This window comes from Erythrolamprus reginae, chromosome 10 (assembly GCF_031021105.1).
Source record: "Erythrolamprus reginae isolate rEryReg1 chromosome 10, rEryReg1.hap1, whole genome shotgun sequence".
Classification (NCBI taxonomy): Eukaryota; Metazoa; Chordata; class Lepidosauria; order Squamata; family Dipsadidae; genus Erythrolamprus; species Erythrolamprus reginae.
Window position 1 is genome coordinate 12460756 of NC_091959.1, and position 15265 is coordinate 12476020.

Genomic DNA, 15265 nt, shown 5'->3' on the forward strand with positions numbered 1-15265 from the left:
TGGCATCCTCAAATTTCCCATAGACATACATCAGCTTTGTGTTAAAACTTCTTCTAATGACATCACATCCAGGATTGAACGGAAGAGATAAATGCTTTTCTACAAAGTGCTATAAACAAGATGGATGCGTTTGCCGTTTCTCCGGAGAAGTGAGTCTGTATAATGCATAATGGATGGGTGTCAACAAACTCAAACTCAACCCAGTCTAGATGGAGTGGCTGTGGGTCTTGCCTCCCAAGGACAATTCCATCTGTCCGTCCATCACCCTGGGGGGGGAATTACTGACCCCCTCAGAGAGGGTACGCAACTTGGGCGTCCTCGATACACAGCTGACATTGGAACATCATCTTTCAGCTGTGGGGAGGAGGGCGTTTGCCCAGGTTCGCCTGGTGCACCAGTTGCGGCCCTACTTAGACAGGGAGTCATTGCTCACAGTCACTCATGCCCTCATCACCTCGAGGTTCGCCCACGTTTCTACAACATTCCCTGGCCTGCATTGGTTGCCGATCAGTTTCCGGTCATAATTCAAAGTATTGGTTATGACCTTTAAAGCCCTACATGGCATTGGACCAGAGTACCTCCGGAACAGCCTGCTACCGCACGAATCCCAGCGACTGATAAGGTCCCACAGAGTTGGCCTTCTCCGGGTCATGTCGACTAAACAATGTCATCTAAACAATGTCATCGGGCAGGCCCCAGGGCAAGAGCCTTCTCTGTGGCGGCCCCGGCCCTCTGGAATCAACTCCCCCCGGAGATTAGAATTGCCCCCACCCTCCTTGTCTTTCGTAAACTACTCAAGACCCACCTATACTGCCAGGCATGGGGGATTTGAGACACCTTTCCCCCAGGCTCTTTATATTTTATGTTTGGTATGTATGTGTTGTCTGGTTTTAATATGATAGGGTTTTATATATTTCTTTTTTAATATTAGATTTGTTTCACTATAATATTGTTTTTATCATTGTTGTGAGCCGCCCCGAGTCTTCGGAGAGGGGCGGCATACAAATTAATAAATTATTATTATTAATTATTATTATAATAAAACTATTTTAAGTAGCGTAAACCTGACCCAGAGATAAGAAGATGTTTGAAGTAGACAGCCTGTTGTTTTAAAAAGAATTATAACTTTATAGTTTTTGTCTGTGAGATTGGAATGAATTTTGCAAGCCGGAGACGTATACGACAAATTCCAATGTGGAAGAAATAAATAAAGAAGTGTCATTTTGAAAACTACAGGCCTGTAAAGCTTGTATTCTTGGAGCAGCCAGCCAGATCCCAGTCAGACCAGAACAGAAAGAACTCAGAAATATGGGGTTTTTTTAGCCTCTTAAACTGAAGAACTCCACTAGAGGGCAAGCAAGCATAAGATAGACGATTGCTGTACTATTAGCTTGTGTTGACCCAGCTTTTCGGCCTGCGGTTGACTAAATCAAGTTCACCAAGTTTAACCCAGTTGTTTAGGCTTGCATAAGATGTTGACGTACAAACCAGGATAGTACCATATCCTGGAGGCGTCTGTAATATGGTAAATGATTTAGCTTTACTAGATAAATGGTCAAAGCAATGGAAACTGCAGTTTAATGTTTCCAAATGTAAAATAATGCACTTGGGGAAAAGGAATCCTCAATCTGAGTATTGCATTGGCAGTTCTGTGTTAGCAAATACTTCAAAAGAGAAGGATTTAGGGGTAGTGATTTCTGACAGTCTCAAAATGGGTGAACAGTGCAGTCAGGCGGTAGGGAAAGCAAGTAGGATGCTTGGCTGCATAGCTAGAGGTATAACAAGCAGGAAGAGGGAGATTATGATCCCGCTATATAGAATGCTGGTGAGACCACATTTGGAATACTGTGTTCAGTTCTGGAGACTTCACCTACAAAAAGATATTGACAAAATTGAACGGGTCCAAAGACGGGCTACAAGAATGGTGGAAGGTCTTAAGCATAAACATATCAGGAAAGACTTAATGAACTCAATCTGTATAGTCTGGAGGACAGAAGGAGAAGGGGGGACATGATCGAAACATTTAAATATATTAAAGGGTTAAACAAGGTCCAGGAGGGAAGTGTTTTAAAAGGAAAGTGAACACAAGAACAAGGGGACACAATCTGAAGTTAGTTGGGGGAAAGATCAAAAGCAACATGAGAAAATATTATTTTACTGAAAGAGTAGTAGATCCTTGGAACAAACTTCCAGCAGACGTTGTAGATAAATCCACAGTAACTGAATTTAAACATGCCTGGGATAAACATATATCCATCCTAAGATAAAATACAGAAAATAGTATAAGGGCAGACTAGATGGACCAGGAGGTCTTTTTCTGCCGTCAGACTTCTATGTTTCTATGTTTCTAGCAATGCTTGTTGTGCAAATCTAACCACAGCTAGGATTTACGGAACGTCATTATTGGGAAATAGGAGCTGCATCTCGGCAGGGTTTTAAGCCATTTTGTTTTCCAAACTAATTTATTTTTTCAGTTAAAGGCAAAGACCAAGAAGATTGGGGAAGATTTTGCTTATGTAGATTGCTTAAAATTCCCAAAGGGAAATGTTAACTGCTTGGGAATTGGAGTGTAGAAATGAGTCACATCTAAGTAAACAGTGAATAGAACTGCAGTTTACATAGAACAGGGTGAAGGTTGTGGTTATATCCCGTATTTTTGCCAACTGCTTGGAAGAAGGTTCCAAAATGCAGCTTTTTTTATTATTTTACTTGCTCATTTTATTAAATTTTATGCCTCTCATTTTCCCTATAAGATGACACCGGGTGGCTTTTTAAACTTGCTCTTGATACTTTTGCTCCAACATGTTAGATTTTTTTTAAAAAAGAAAAGCTTTTTAAGGAGTGCTTTATATATATAGATCAAGCCTAAAAAGTAAACACGTGTTTTTAATCAGTAGAGAATGGGACGAAAGGTGTCTTAGTGTTGTGGTTAGCTCTGGCCCAGTTCCTGCCCCAAGGACTGTGGATGTGTGGGAGACATCCACATGCCGCAGGCCTGTTTTGCCCCCCCCCCCCGGTGGAATCTGCTGATGAAGGCTCCTCTGACCAAGAAGACATGAGTGACAGGGAGGAGGAGAGTGTGGCAGACAGCTCAGAAGGAGATCAATTATCTAGCTCCTCCTTGGATTCAGAACAAGAGTTAATGATACAGCCACGCATGCTGAGAGCGATGCACAGGCAACAACAACTGAGAGATTATTATCAAAGAAAATGAGGCCACCTGTGGTTGGGTGGGGCTGTGGTCATTAGTGAGGCTGCTATAAAGAGCAGCCTGTGGGTTTGGCCATTGTGGAGGATTATCTGATCGTTGTGTTTCCTGACTGCTTTACTGACTTTGACCTTTTGTGTGCTGATTTTTCCCCCGTTTTGAAACTAAACCAGAGCAAAGTGTGTTTCACTTTGTGAAAGAAGAAGGACTGTGAATTGCCTCACAGCTGCAAGCTAAGTATCACAGAACTGATAAGGGACTTGTACCAATTACCCGTTTGTTTGGAGACGAGTGCTCTTTGCTATACCAAAAGAAGGCTTGGTTTAAGTGAATTTTCATTATAAAGAACATTGTTTTGAATTTTCAAACGTGTGTGTGTCTGAAATTTGTACCTGTGAATTTTTGGGAGGATTCTACCAGAGAGCCCGACAGAACACTTAGTAGTCTAAGGAGAAGGGCGGCATAAAAATTGAATAAATAAATAAATAAATAAATAATAAAGTCACCAGACGGATAAACAATCGACAAATTGCACTGAAATTTTATTTCAATAAATTGTGTATTCCGAACCACAAAATTGTTAAGTTGCAATTGAAAACATTTGGAAACGCGGTTTAATCATACTAAAAAAAAAATAAAAAAATAACCAAGAAACAGGATGCCACATCTGTAGCCATTAAAAAAATTGTTTAGCAAAGAGTTTCCCTTTTTTGTGTTTGTTTAATTTTTTGGCAACCTTCCCCCCCCCCCCCCCGTAACATCTTTGCTCTCTTCTGTTATAACCCTTTTTAGCGCCTTTGCAATAAATAAATATATCATTTCCCCATCAGGAATTTTTTTTTTTTTTTAGAAAATATACAAAACGCTATACATCTTGTTCCGAAAAAGTACCAGCTATTTCGGGTAAAAAGATTTGAACTGACATAACGCACAAAAAAATTCCACCAAAGATCATGTAAAGCTGACTGTTAAATGTAGGCTGGAGAGAGAGACAACTTGTTGTGGATATAATTTCGGAAAAGTCACGGTTTGTAGAACGTCAATGGTGACTTGGATAGCGGAAACCTTAAAATGTCACTTTTAAGTCACAGGTGGTCCTCGACGTAACAACTATTCGTTTAGTGACTAATTACTAATTGCATCATTTTCCACACTTAAGTCCATTTCAGCATGCCTGTGATCACATGATTGGCAACTGATCCATATTTAAGATGGCTGAAGTGTCTTGGAGTCACTTTTGGTGACCTGACAAGCAAAGTCAGGTTCACTTAGCCATGTTACTAACCTAACAACTTGCAGTGATTGACTTAACAGTTGCAGCAAAGAAAGCTGGTAAAATAGGGCAAAATTCCCTTAACAAATGTCTCACTTAGCGACAGAAATGTTGGACTCCGTTGTGTTGTAAGTCGAGAACCACCCATTGCAGAAGGGCAGACGCTTGAAACCGCCCTTAAGGACTAACATTATTGTACAAATTTCCCGCTGAACGGCTGTTTGAGCTTTGAAACTTTCTGATCCAGAACCGCGGGCAGGGGATGTATACAAAACCCTGTTTGCCTGTAGCTCAAGATATTTTCAATGATTAAATATGCATACGAGGGAAGGAGTAGCATCTTTCAGGCTAGGAAAAGGATAGATGTTCCTCTTTAGCCAAATTTACCCTATACATTCAGGGTAATTGTTCCATAAACTACGATTTCCTAAGGCTAAATCTTCATTGTTCTATGGGGATTTCCCATCGTCTCAGTAATAGCTTTAATGCAATTAGCAAGCTTAAGGCTAGTCTAGTATTTGAATGAGACATGAAACTCCATCTGTTAAAATTCCCCTCTCTTCCAAACCCTTCGCATTGCCCGTTGACCAGCCTAGAAATACTGACGAGCTCTGACATTTGGCAGTTCTTGCTAAGCCGCGCATATCGACGTTAGCTTACACTTCTTTATTTACATAGCCAGCAGTACCACGTAAAAATGGGATTTGTTTCCTGAGTCTGCATTTGAACATTCAAGATCAGTGAAAGGTTCAATTGGAGAAGAAGAAGAAATAGATAGATCAATAGATCAATTGATAGATAGTTGATAGATAGTTAGGTAGATAGGTAGATAGATAAAATAGGTAGGTAGGTAGATAGATAAGATAGATGATAGATAGATAGATAAGATAGATAGATAGATAGATAGATAGATAGATAGATAGATAGATAGATAGATAGATAGATAAGATAGATGGATGGATGGATGGATGAGTAGATGGATGGATGGATGGATAGATGATAGATAGATAGATAGATGGATGAATGGGTGGATGAGTAGATGGATGGATGGATGGATGGATAGATGATAGATAGATTAGATAGATAGATAGATAGATAGATAGATAGATAGATAGATAGATAGATAGATAGAAAGATAGATAATAGCTAGATAGCTAGTTAGATGATGGATGAATGGATAGATGGATGATAGATAGATAGATAATAACTAGATAGATAGATAGATAGATAGATAGATAGATAGATAGATAGATAGATAGATAGATAGATGATGGATGAATGGCTGGATGGATGAATGGGTGGATAGACAGATAGAGGGATGGAGGGGAGAGAAAGGAAGTAGAAGATGAAGAAGAAGAATCTTCTGTCCATCCAATTAATCCAGGGCCACAGTGATCCACAAATCAATCACAAGTTGACCATGGTGGCTTCATAGAAAGAGGTGAGATGAGACCATTTAAAAAAAATAATAATAATAACAATCTGTTGCCCTGAGCCTGCTGGCAGGCCAGGGAATCTGTCAGTAATCGAAACCGATGAAACCGAAGTGGACTCGTTTGGTCAAGGAATGTTGGTTGTTCAAGGCTTATTTACAGTAACGTCTCTCTTATGTACAGCAATGAAATATATTATATCTTGGAAGAGCCACCATTCCTCTCATCCTTTTCCTCTGGAGGCCATTTTGAAAGGGAGACATTTTCCTCAGAGTTTCATCTTCTTTATCACAGGAACGGGCAGCGCTTGAAAGATCCTCACGGCCTCCTCATCGGTCTCCAGCTTGATCCAGAAAGGTTGGAAGCTGCCCTTGTAGCCGACGAAAGCCATTTTATCTTTAAATAAATAAATAAAGAGCGTGCGATGAGGAAAAACGATCCGGGGCAATATTTATAACCAATACTCTACAAAGAGTGTATTTCAGCACCATGAGGGGCCATTTCCACCAATCATCACCATCTTTTAATGACCCCATAATCCCTTGCAGGACAGAGCCTGGGCAACAGAATTGAGCTGAATGTGTACTGGACGGCTGCCCTCCCTGTCACCAATGCAGTTTTGCTCAGCAGATATATTCTCAGCATGCTCAGAGAGAGAAATATCGGCCTCTACCTAGGATCGAACTCGCAGGCTCCTGATTGTGAGATGAGAGCTCCCCCTCTAGGCCACTGTACCAATCAGAGGCCATTTCCCTGAGTTCCACACCTTAAACCAGCAGCATCTTTCCTTGAGAAGGTACATGTTGCTTTCCCTTCCTTGGTCCTCTCAAGTGTTGGGGTTAGCTCTGGCCCAGCTCCTGCCCCAAGGAATGTGCAGGTGGATGTGGGGGAGACATCCACATGCCACAGGCCTGTTTTGCTCCCAATGGAATCTGCCAATGAAGCCTCCTCTGACCAAGGAAGCGTGAGTGACAGGGAAGAGAGTTTGGCAGACAGGAGGAGATCAATCATCTGTATCATCCCTGGATTCTGAACAAGAATTAATGACACATCCACGCATGCGTAGAGTGATGCATAGGAGACAACAACTGAAGGATTATTACAAGAGAAAATGAGGCCACCTGTGGTTGGATGGGGCTGCTGTAATTAGTGCTACAGATAAAAGTGCAGCCTGGTGTTTTAGCCTCATGGCAGTTTATCTGATTCATTGTTTCGTCAATATCGTTGTTTTTGTGGCTGTTCAAGATTGTGTGTGGACTCTCTGGACTTTAGAATTGGACTCAAGTTCCCAGTTATTGGGTGAGCAATTGGATTGCATTTAACCTGTGCCTTGTGTATACCAGAAAATCCCTTTGACATTTAAAAAGGGAGCTGTTTCTGTTTTTCTGTTTATAAAAACTTTTGGGTTTTCCTTTTATCGTATGGTGTGTGTCTTCCTGGACTAATTACCCTGTAATTACGGGCGGTTGAAACACGCCGGCAGAACATCAAGAATCTTGGAAACCATAACCAAAAGCATCAAATGGCCAGTTTTCCAAGAAGAATTGGTTGATTATTATTATATTGAAGATGGTTGAGCTTCCACCTCCACACTTAAATAATTCTACAAACAGCCCTTTCCCCCTGTTTAATTTTTTTTTAAGTTGAGGCTGAATAGTAGCAAACGGGGAATTGAAAATGTTGCCATTCTACAGTTAGTGATAATAGAATTTTTAGGAATGAGAACTCAATTTTTAAAAATCCAGTTCTCTCTCTGGCTACCACACTGGGACAGATAGAATAGAATAGAATTCTTTATTGGCCAAGTGTGATTGGACACACAAAGAATTTGTCTTGGTGCATATGCTCTAAGTGTACATAAAAGAAAAGAGACACCTGTCAAGAATCGAGAGGTACAACAACTTAATGATTATCATAGGGTACAAATCAGCAATCAGCAAAAAGATGGAACTGATGTGTGGAATACAGTGTTCCCTCAATTTCCGCGGGGGATGCGTTCCGAGACCGCCCGCAAAAGTCGAATTTCCGCGAAGTAGAGATGCGGAAGTAAATACACTATTTTTGGCTATGAACAGTATCCCAAGCCATCCATTAACACTTTAAACCCCTAAATTACCATTTCCCATTCTCTTAATAACCATTTACTCACCATTATTGCTGGTACTCACCATTGAATAAGACACTTATTGATCCTGATATTTATAAACATAATTATTTATTAAAAATAATTTTTTTTGGTTATTTATTTGCAAAAATCATTAGTTTGGCGATGACATATGACGTCATTGGGTGGGAAAAACTGTGGTATAGGGGAAAAACCGCGAAGTATTTTTTAATTAATATTTTTTTAAAAAACCGTGGTATAGGCTATTCGCGAAGTTCGAACCCGCGAAAATCGAGGGAACACTGTACTCAAAAATACCTCTGAAATATACTTTACATTCAGTAAAAACTCCAATTTTTCTAAGGACTTTTTCCAATATCAATACCCATGTTTACTTTCCCGATGGAGAATCTATACTGTTCTTTGCTGGATTTCTAATTGATTGTATTTGAAATACAGGTGAATTGTATAACTAATATTCATTCCTTTGGTGTGGTGGGAGTACCTTTGACCCTATCTTGATTCCTGGTGACTGCCTGTCAGAATCAGAAAAGAAAGCTGCAGCCATCGGATAGGAAAACCAACTAAAAAAAGTGCTGTTCACAAAATTAGCTATGATAAAAGTATACTGCTCAAAAAAATAAAAGGAACACTCAAAAGAACACATCCTAGATCTGAATGAATGAAATATTCTCATTGAATACTTTGTTCTTTACAAGTTGAATGTGCACAACAGCATGTGAAATTGATTGTCAATCAGTGTTGCTTCCTAAGTGGACAGTTTGATTTCACCGAATTTTTATTTACTTGGCGTTACATTGTGTTGTTTAAGCGTTCCCTTTATTTTTTTTGAGCAGTGTATACCATGTGTTAATAATGCCTTACCTTTCAATTTAAAACCGGGTTTTGCTCCAAGTTTCTCCAGGACTTTGGTCCATGGACTTTTTGAAACAAATCTTCCTTTTGAGGTCATCACCACTATAGAACTAGAAGAGGACAGAAAAAATACATATATCATTTGATTGAATTAGTTATTCACTGAAATGGATTAGCAGAACAGCTGCAGTGCAATCCTCATCATGGAAAGCCACAGAATTTAACAAAATCTGTTTTTCTCCAATCACCCCAAATTTGCTCCATAAACTGTTGTGGTTGGTTCTGGCCCAGCTCCTGCCCCAGGGAATGTGGAGGTGGATGCAGGGGAAACTTCAACATGTCATAGGCCTGTGTTATTGCCGACAGAGTCAGTTCAGAGTTTAGTTTCCTCGGACGAAGAAGAAGGTGGGAGTGACTCGGCAGAGGGGGGCTTGGCACACAGCCCAGGCAGTCAATCTCCCTTATCTTCCATTGATTCAGATGAAGACGTCTTTTACCCACGCAAGCGCAGAATTATGCATAGAAGAGACCAATTGAGGACATATTACAGGAGATAAGAGAGGCCACCTGTGTTTGCGTGGGTCTCCAGTAATTAGGGCTGCTGCTATAAATAGCAACGTGTGGGTTTGGCCGTTGTGGAAGGATATCTGATCGCAGCTCTTCAGGAATCGTGTGTTGCTGTTTTCTGGACTTTGTTGATTTTTCATGCCTTTTAAACCAAAGCAGAGCAATGTGTGTGTATGTGTGTGTCTCACTTCCTTGGAAGAAGAAGGAGTGTGAAGTTTATTCACAGCTGCTAGCTAAGTACTTAATGACTGCTTAAGGGAAATTGTACAGACTACCCGGTTGTTTTGGGATGAGTGCTCTTTGCAATACAAAAAGAGTGCTTTGTTTATTTTGAATTTTGTGATAAAGAACATTGTTTTGAATTTTCAAACGTGTGTGTGTCTGAAATTTGTACCCTTGAATTTTCGGGAGGCTCCTACCAGAGAGCCCGGCAGAACATAAACATTTAATCCGATCAATTTATGCATGGTTTGATTGTGGGCGTTCTTTTGATTTTTGATTATGATCATGAATATTTCTGGTGCTACCGTCCTTGAAGATTGCACCCTGTAATGGATGACGTTTCAAATACGTCTTCTTTCTGACACTTGGAGAGCCCCTGTTTCCAGTTAACTTACTTGTTTCGAATGTTGTTGACGTAGTTGATGACCTGAGCTGGGATTCCTTGTAGAATATTATTTCTGAAACTTCTCCGGTCAACAACTTTTCCTTCGTGGCCATCAATCACGACTACTTGAATACCCTCTTCAGAAAGATAGAATGACTTTCCATCAACCTGCACAAAAGGAAAAAAAAAAGCGATTTTTAACATCCTCCCAGAAAAGAGGTTTGGAAACAAATTGCTGCTAGTTAGTTAGTTCTGTGCATGCATAGCTATAACATTGGGGAGTGGCAATTTCATTGCCTTAAATCTGTAACTTGTTTTCAACTAATTTTTGGCCTCTGGATCCAAAACTAACCACGTTTTTTGTCTATCAAGTCAACTTGTTAAGCTACACTCAAAAAAATCATACAAATTGTGCATTTAAAGGAAAGGAAAGTAAAATCTTACCAAATATACTGTTTACAAAGAATAATTTTATTCATACGAAGGCTATAATAGTTACTGCAAGTTAAATTGTGTTCATACAAATAGGTGATTTTTTTTAATCATACATATTAAGGTAAAAAATTTCGCTTATAGCTTTTTCTGGAGTGTTTAATCATAGAAACATAGAAACATAGAAGACTGACGGCAGAAAAAGACCTCATGATCCATCTAGTCTGCCCTTATACTATTTTTTGTATTTTATCTTAGGATGGATATGTGTTTATCCCAGGCAAGTTTAAATTCAGTTACTGTGGATTTACCAACCACGTCTGCTGGAAGTTTGTTCCAAGGATCTACTACTCTTTCAGTAAAATAATATTTTCTCACGTTGCTTTTGATCTTTCCCACAACTAACTTCAGATTGTGTCCACTTGTTCTTGTGTTCAGTTTCCTATTAAAAACACTTCCCTCCTGGACCTTATTTAACCCTTTAATCTGTGGGTATTCTCGCTTGATGCGCCAACAATAGTCAGCCGTCATAGGTACATCCCATCTACCTTCATAGCGTGCCTCCATGACCTTCAAATCTGGGTGGAATCGCTCACCCTGCTCATCACTGACTGCATCAAGACTTTCCGGGAAGTTAGCGAGATGGCTATGTTAAAAATGCAATTTGATGCTCATGTTGCCTAATGAACTATATTATATAAATAAGGTGTAGAGAAAAAAACTTGATGTGGTAGAAGAAAACTAGCAACAGTTTTGAAACCAGCATGACTAATTAACTATAAAAAACTCAAAAATAAAATTCAACAGAAATTTATTTATTTATTTATTTATTACTTAGATTTGTATGCCGCCCCTCTCCGAAGACTCAGGGCGGCTCACAACACGTGGAAATTGCAACTGAAGAGCTGATTAGCTATTATTATTATTATTATTATTATTATTATTATTATTATTATTATTTATTAGATTTGTATGCCGCCCCTCTCCATAGAATCGGGGTGGCTCACAACAATAACAAAGACAATGTAAGAACAAATCTAATAATTTAAAAAACACTAAAACCCCCATTATTAAAAGCAAACACACACACAAACATTCCATGTATAAACTGCATAGGCCCCGGGGAGATGTCTCAGTTCCCCCATGCCTGACGGCAGAGATGGGTCTTAAGAACTTTACGAAAGGCAAGGAGGGTGGGGGCAGTTCTGATCTCCGGGGGGAGCTGGTTCCAGAGGGTCAGGGCTGCCACAGAGAAGGCTCTTCTCCTGGGGCCTGCCAAACGACATTGTTTAGTCGACGGGACCCGGAGAAGGCCAACTCTGTGGTACCTAACCGGTTGCTGGGATTCGTGTGAAGGAATGCTTCGGGTGAAGGAATAAAGGTAAGTATAAATTTGGGGGCATGGAGGAGGGCCCTTTTTCAAGCAGCAGCAGAAGGAAAAAAGTAAAATATCCCCCCCACACACACAAAAAAAATAGATGGCATTGCCCATAGATCATCACTGACCGAACTGGATCCTTGACACTATTGTGATGTCACCAGTGGGTTGCTATCGGTTCGGGTAATCCAGTCTGAATCGGGAGGAACCCACCCCTGATCTGCCTACAGAATTCTAAACTGAACCCAAGATGAACATCCTTATATAAAAATACATTGGTAAGTTAATAAGCATTTAAAAATTTTTTTTTAAAAAAAATAAAATAAAATTTAATAAAACTTTTAATAAAATATTTTTTTTTAAAAAAAACACTTACTGAGATATAGGCAAAGTCATCCTTGAGATGGTAATATTTGGTCTTGTAGCTGTCTACCTTCAGTTCTACAAAATGATCCTTCTTCTGTTTTTGAAAAAGCAAGAAAATGACATTTACATGGCATTCCAGAATTTTAGAAACAAACTTTAATATTGGAGTCAGATCTTGATCCAGGGGTCCCAAACCTGGGCCACTTTAAGACTTGTGGACTTCAACTCCCAGAATTCCTCAGCCAGCAAAGCTCAACACCTCACTTAAGCAAAGCTGGCTGAGGAATTCTGGGGGTTGAAGTCCACAAGTCTTAAAGTGGCCCGGGTTTGAGACTATGAAGTCTCAATACTATGAAGGCATCATACCCAGGACTCCAATGAACCTCTTTTGCTTTCCTTCCATGATATAAAATTAGTAACTTTGGCCCATGTGGAAGAAGGGGACTGGAGGCTAAAACATATGAAGAACGGTTGGCAGAACTGGGTATATCTAGTTTAATGAAAAGAAGGACCAGGGGAGACATGATAGCAGCCTTCCAATATCTCAGGGATTGCCACAAATAAGGAGTCAACCTATTCTCTAAAGCACCTGAGGGTAGAACAAGAAGGAATGGGTGGAAACTAAACAAGGAGAGAAGCAACTTAGAACTAAGGAGAAATTTCCTACAGTTAGAACAATTAATCCATGGAACAGCGTGCCTCCAGAAATAGTGAATGCCCCAACACTGGAAGTTTTTAAGAAGTTGTTGGATAACCATTTGTCTGAAGTATTGTAGGGTTTCCTGCCTAAGCAGGAGGTTGGAGGAAGACCTCCAAGGTCCCTTCCAACTCTGATGTTGTTGTTACTACTATCACTACTACTACTACTATTATTTATTTATTTATTTATTTATTTATTTAATTTTTATGCCGCCCTTCTCCTTAGACTCAGGGCAGCTTACAACATGTTAGCAATAGCACTTTTTTAACAGAGCCAGCCTATTGCCCCCCACAATCCGGGTCCTCATTTGACCCACCTCGGAAGGATGGAAAGCTGGGTCAACCTTGAGCCGGTGATGAGATTTGAACCGCTGACCTACAGATTTATTTATTATTTAGATTTGTATGCCGCCCCTCTCCGCGGACTACAGTCAGCTTCAGTGGCCTGCAGTATAGCACTCTGCCTGCTGCGCCGCCCAGGCTCATGAACTACTACTACTACTACTACTACTACTACTACTACTACTTATTATTATTATTATTATTATTATTATTATTATTATTATTAATTATACATCACCCAGTCCTAGGTGCTTGGGAAGTGCTCGACTGGTGATGAAATATGAAATCCAGCATAGTGATCTTGTTTGCTGTGTTGTATCGACTATTATTATTATTATTATTATTATTATTATTATTATTATTATACATCACCCAGTCCTAGGTGCTTGGGAAGCGCTCGACTGGTGATGAAATACGAAATCCAGCATAGTGATCTCGTTTGCTGTGTTGCATTCACTTATTATTATTATTATTATTATTATTATTATTATTATTATTTAGATTAAAATTTTATTAACACCATGAAATTAAAAGCTAATCAAGAGAAAATTCTCTTGACTTAAGACAACCAAGCACTGGAGTTCGGTTCTATAACTCCGTTCACATATTATGCTGGATCATAAACTGGTTTCAGCCCGCATGGTTATTTTCTGAGTCGATAGCTTGGGTGGACCGGGAACATTTTATTAATTGATCACACAGGTATTAAATTAACCATGGCTAAAGGATATTGAGTAAATACTAAGTATGACGGATCAAATCCCCTGTCAGTAATCCTCCCCTCTGCCAACACATGAGGAAAGGCTTTCTACTGAAGCCAACATTAAGAGAGACTCCAACCCAAGCCTCCATTCTGAAGCTTTCACTAAAGTCAAAACAAGACCCTGAAAATCCCAGAGAGATATTCCCCTAAGGCAGTGTTTCCCAACCTTGGCAAGTTGAAGATATTTGGACTTCAACTCCCAGAATTCCCCAGCCAGCATTTGCTGGCTGGGGAATTCTGGGAGTTGAAGTCCAAATATCTTCAACTTGCCAAGGTTGGGAAACACTGCCCTAAGGAAATTAAAAACAGTAAATCAATGTACCATGTGTGTGCTGGGCAGTTTTTTGGGCATTGGCACATCTACTGTTGGCTTCTCTGCATATTTTGGATAAGCCAGAGCTTCACAGTCACTGGTACCCGTTTGCTTAGGGATATTGGCTTTGATCCTGATCCGTTCACAGCCTTGCTTGGAACAGAAAGCAAAGGGCTCCTTTTCGTGCTGAGCTTTCAGTTTGAGAAATAACAACCTATGAAAAGAGAAAAAGAGAAAACAAGAGTTAAATGACCAAAGAGATGTCTTAGTCGGGGCAAGGGACGTAATCCGAATAAAATGCAGTGGCAGAGATGAAGGTCCATGGGGAAAAGGAAGGGAAGGGAAGGGGAGGAGAGGAAAGGAAAGGGAGGAAATGAGAAAGGAAGGGAAGGGAAAGGAAAGAAGGAAAGGAAAGGAAAGAAGGAAAGGAAGGAAATGAGAAAGGAAGGGAAGGGAAAGGAATGAAAGGAAAGGAAAGGAAAGAAAGGAAAGAAGGAAAGAAAAGAAAGGAAGGGAACGGGGTATTCAACATTTTTTTGCCTCTTCTCAAGAACCATTTTCCACTTATAAACTCGAGCCTTCGAAACTGTAACCCGAAAAGGCAGGGAGAAGCCTCTGTGGGGCCTGTCTAGGAATCTCCTGGGAGGAAACGGGGCCGGAAAAGGCAGGGAGAAGCCTCTGTGGGGCCTGTCTAGGAATCTCCTGGGAGGAAACGGGGCCGGAAAAGGCAGGGAGAAGCCTCTGTGGGGCCTGTCTAGGAATCTCCTGGGAGGAAACGGGGCCGGAAAAGGCAGGGAGAAGCCTCTGTGGGGCCTGTCTAGGAATCTCCTGGGAGGAAACGGGGCCGGAAAAGGCAGGGAGAAGCCTCTGTGGGGCCTGTCTAGGAATCTCCTGGGAGGAAACG

At 40.4% G+C, this 15265-nt stretch overlaps 1 protein-coding gene across 1 annotated transcript in view; it reads right to left on the reverse strand.

The window, feature by feature from the left end:
- Nucleotides 1–3732: 3732 nt before the first annotated feature.
- The window catches only part of CEMIP (cell migration inducing hyaluronidase 1), an 87885-nt gene continuing 76352 nt past the window's right edge, over nucleotides 3733–15265 (reverse strand). Inside the window, exons 24-28 of the mRNA XM_070762158.1 lie at nucleotides 14371–14575; nucleotides 12255–12338; nucleotides 10079–10236; nucleotides 8904–9004; nucleotides 3733–6310 (exon numbers count right to left, since the gene is read on the reverse strand). Coding sequence (XP_070618259.1) covers nucleotides 6183–6310; nucleotides 8904–9004; nucleotides 10079–10236; nucleotides 12255–12338; nucleotides 14371–14575 — 676 coding nt within the window. The 3' untranslated portion in view covers nucleotides 3733–6182. The remainder of the gene's footprint in view (nucleotides 6311–8903; nucleotides 9005–10078; nucleotides 10237–12254; nucleotides 12339–14370; nucleotides 14576–15265) is intronic.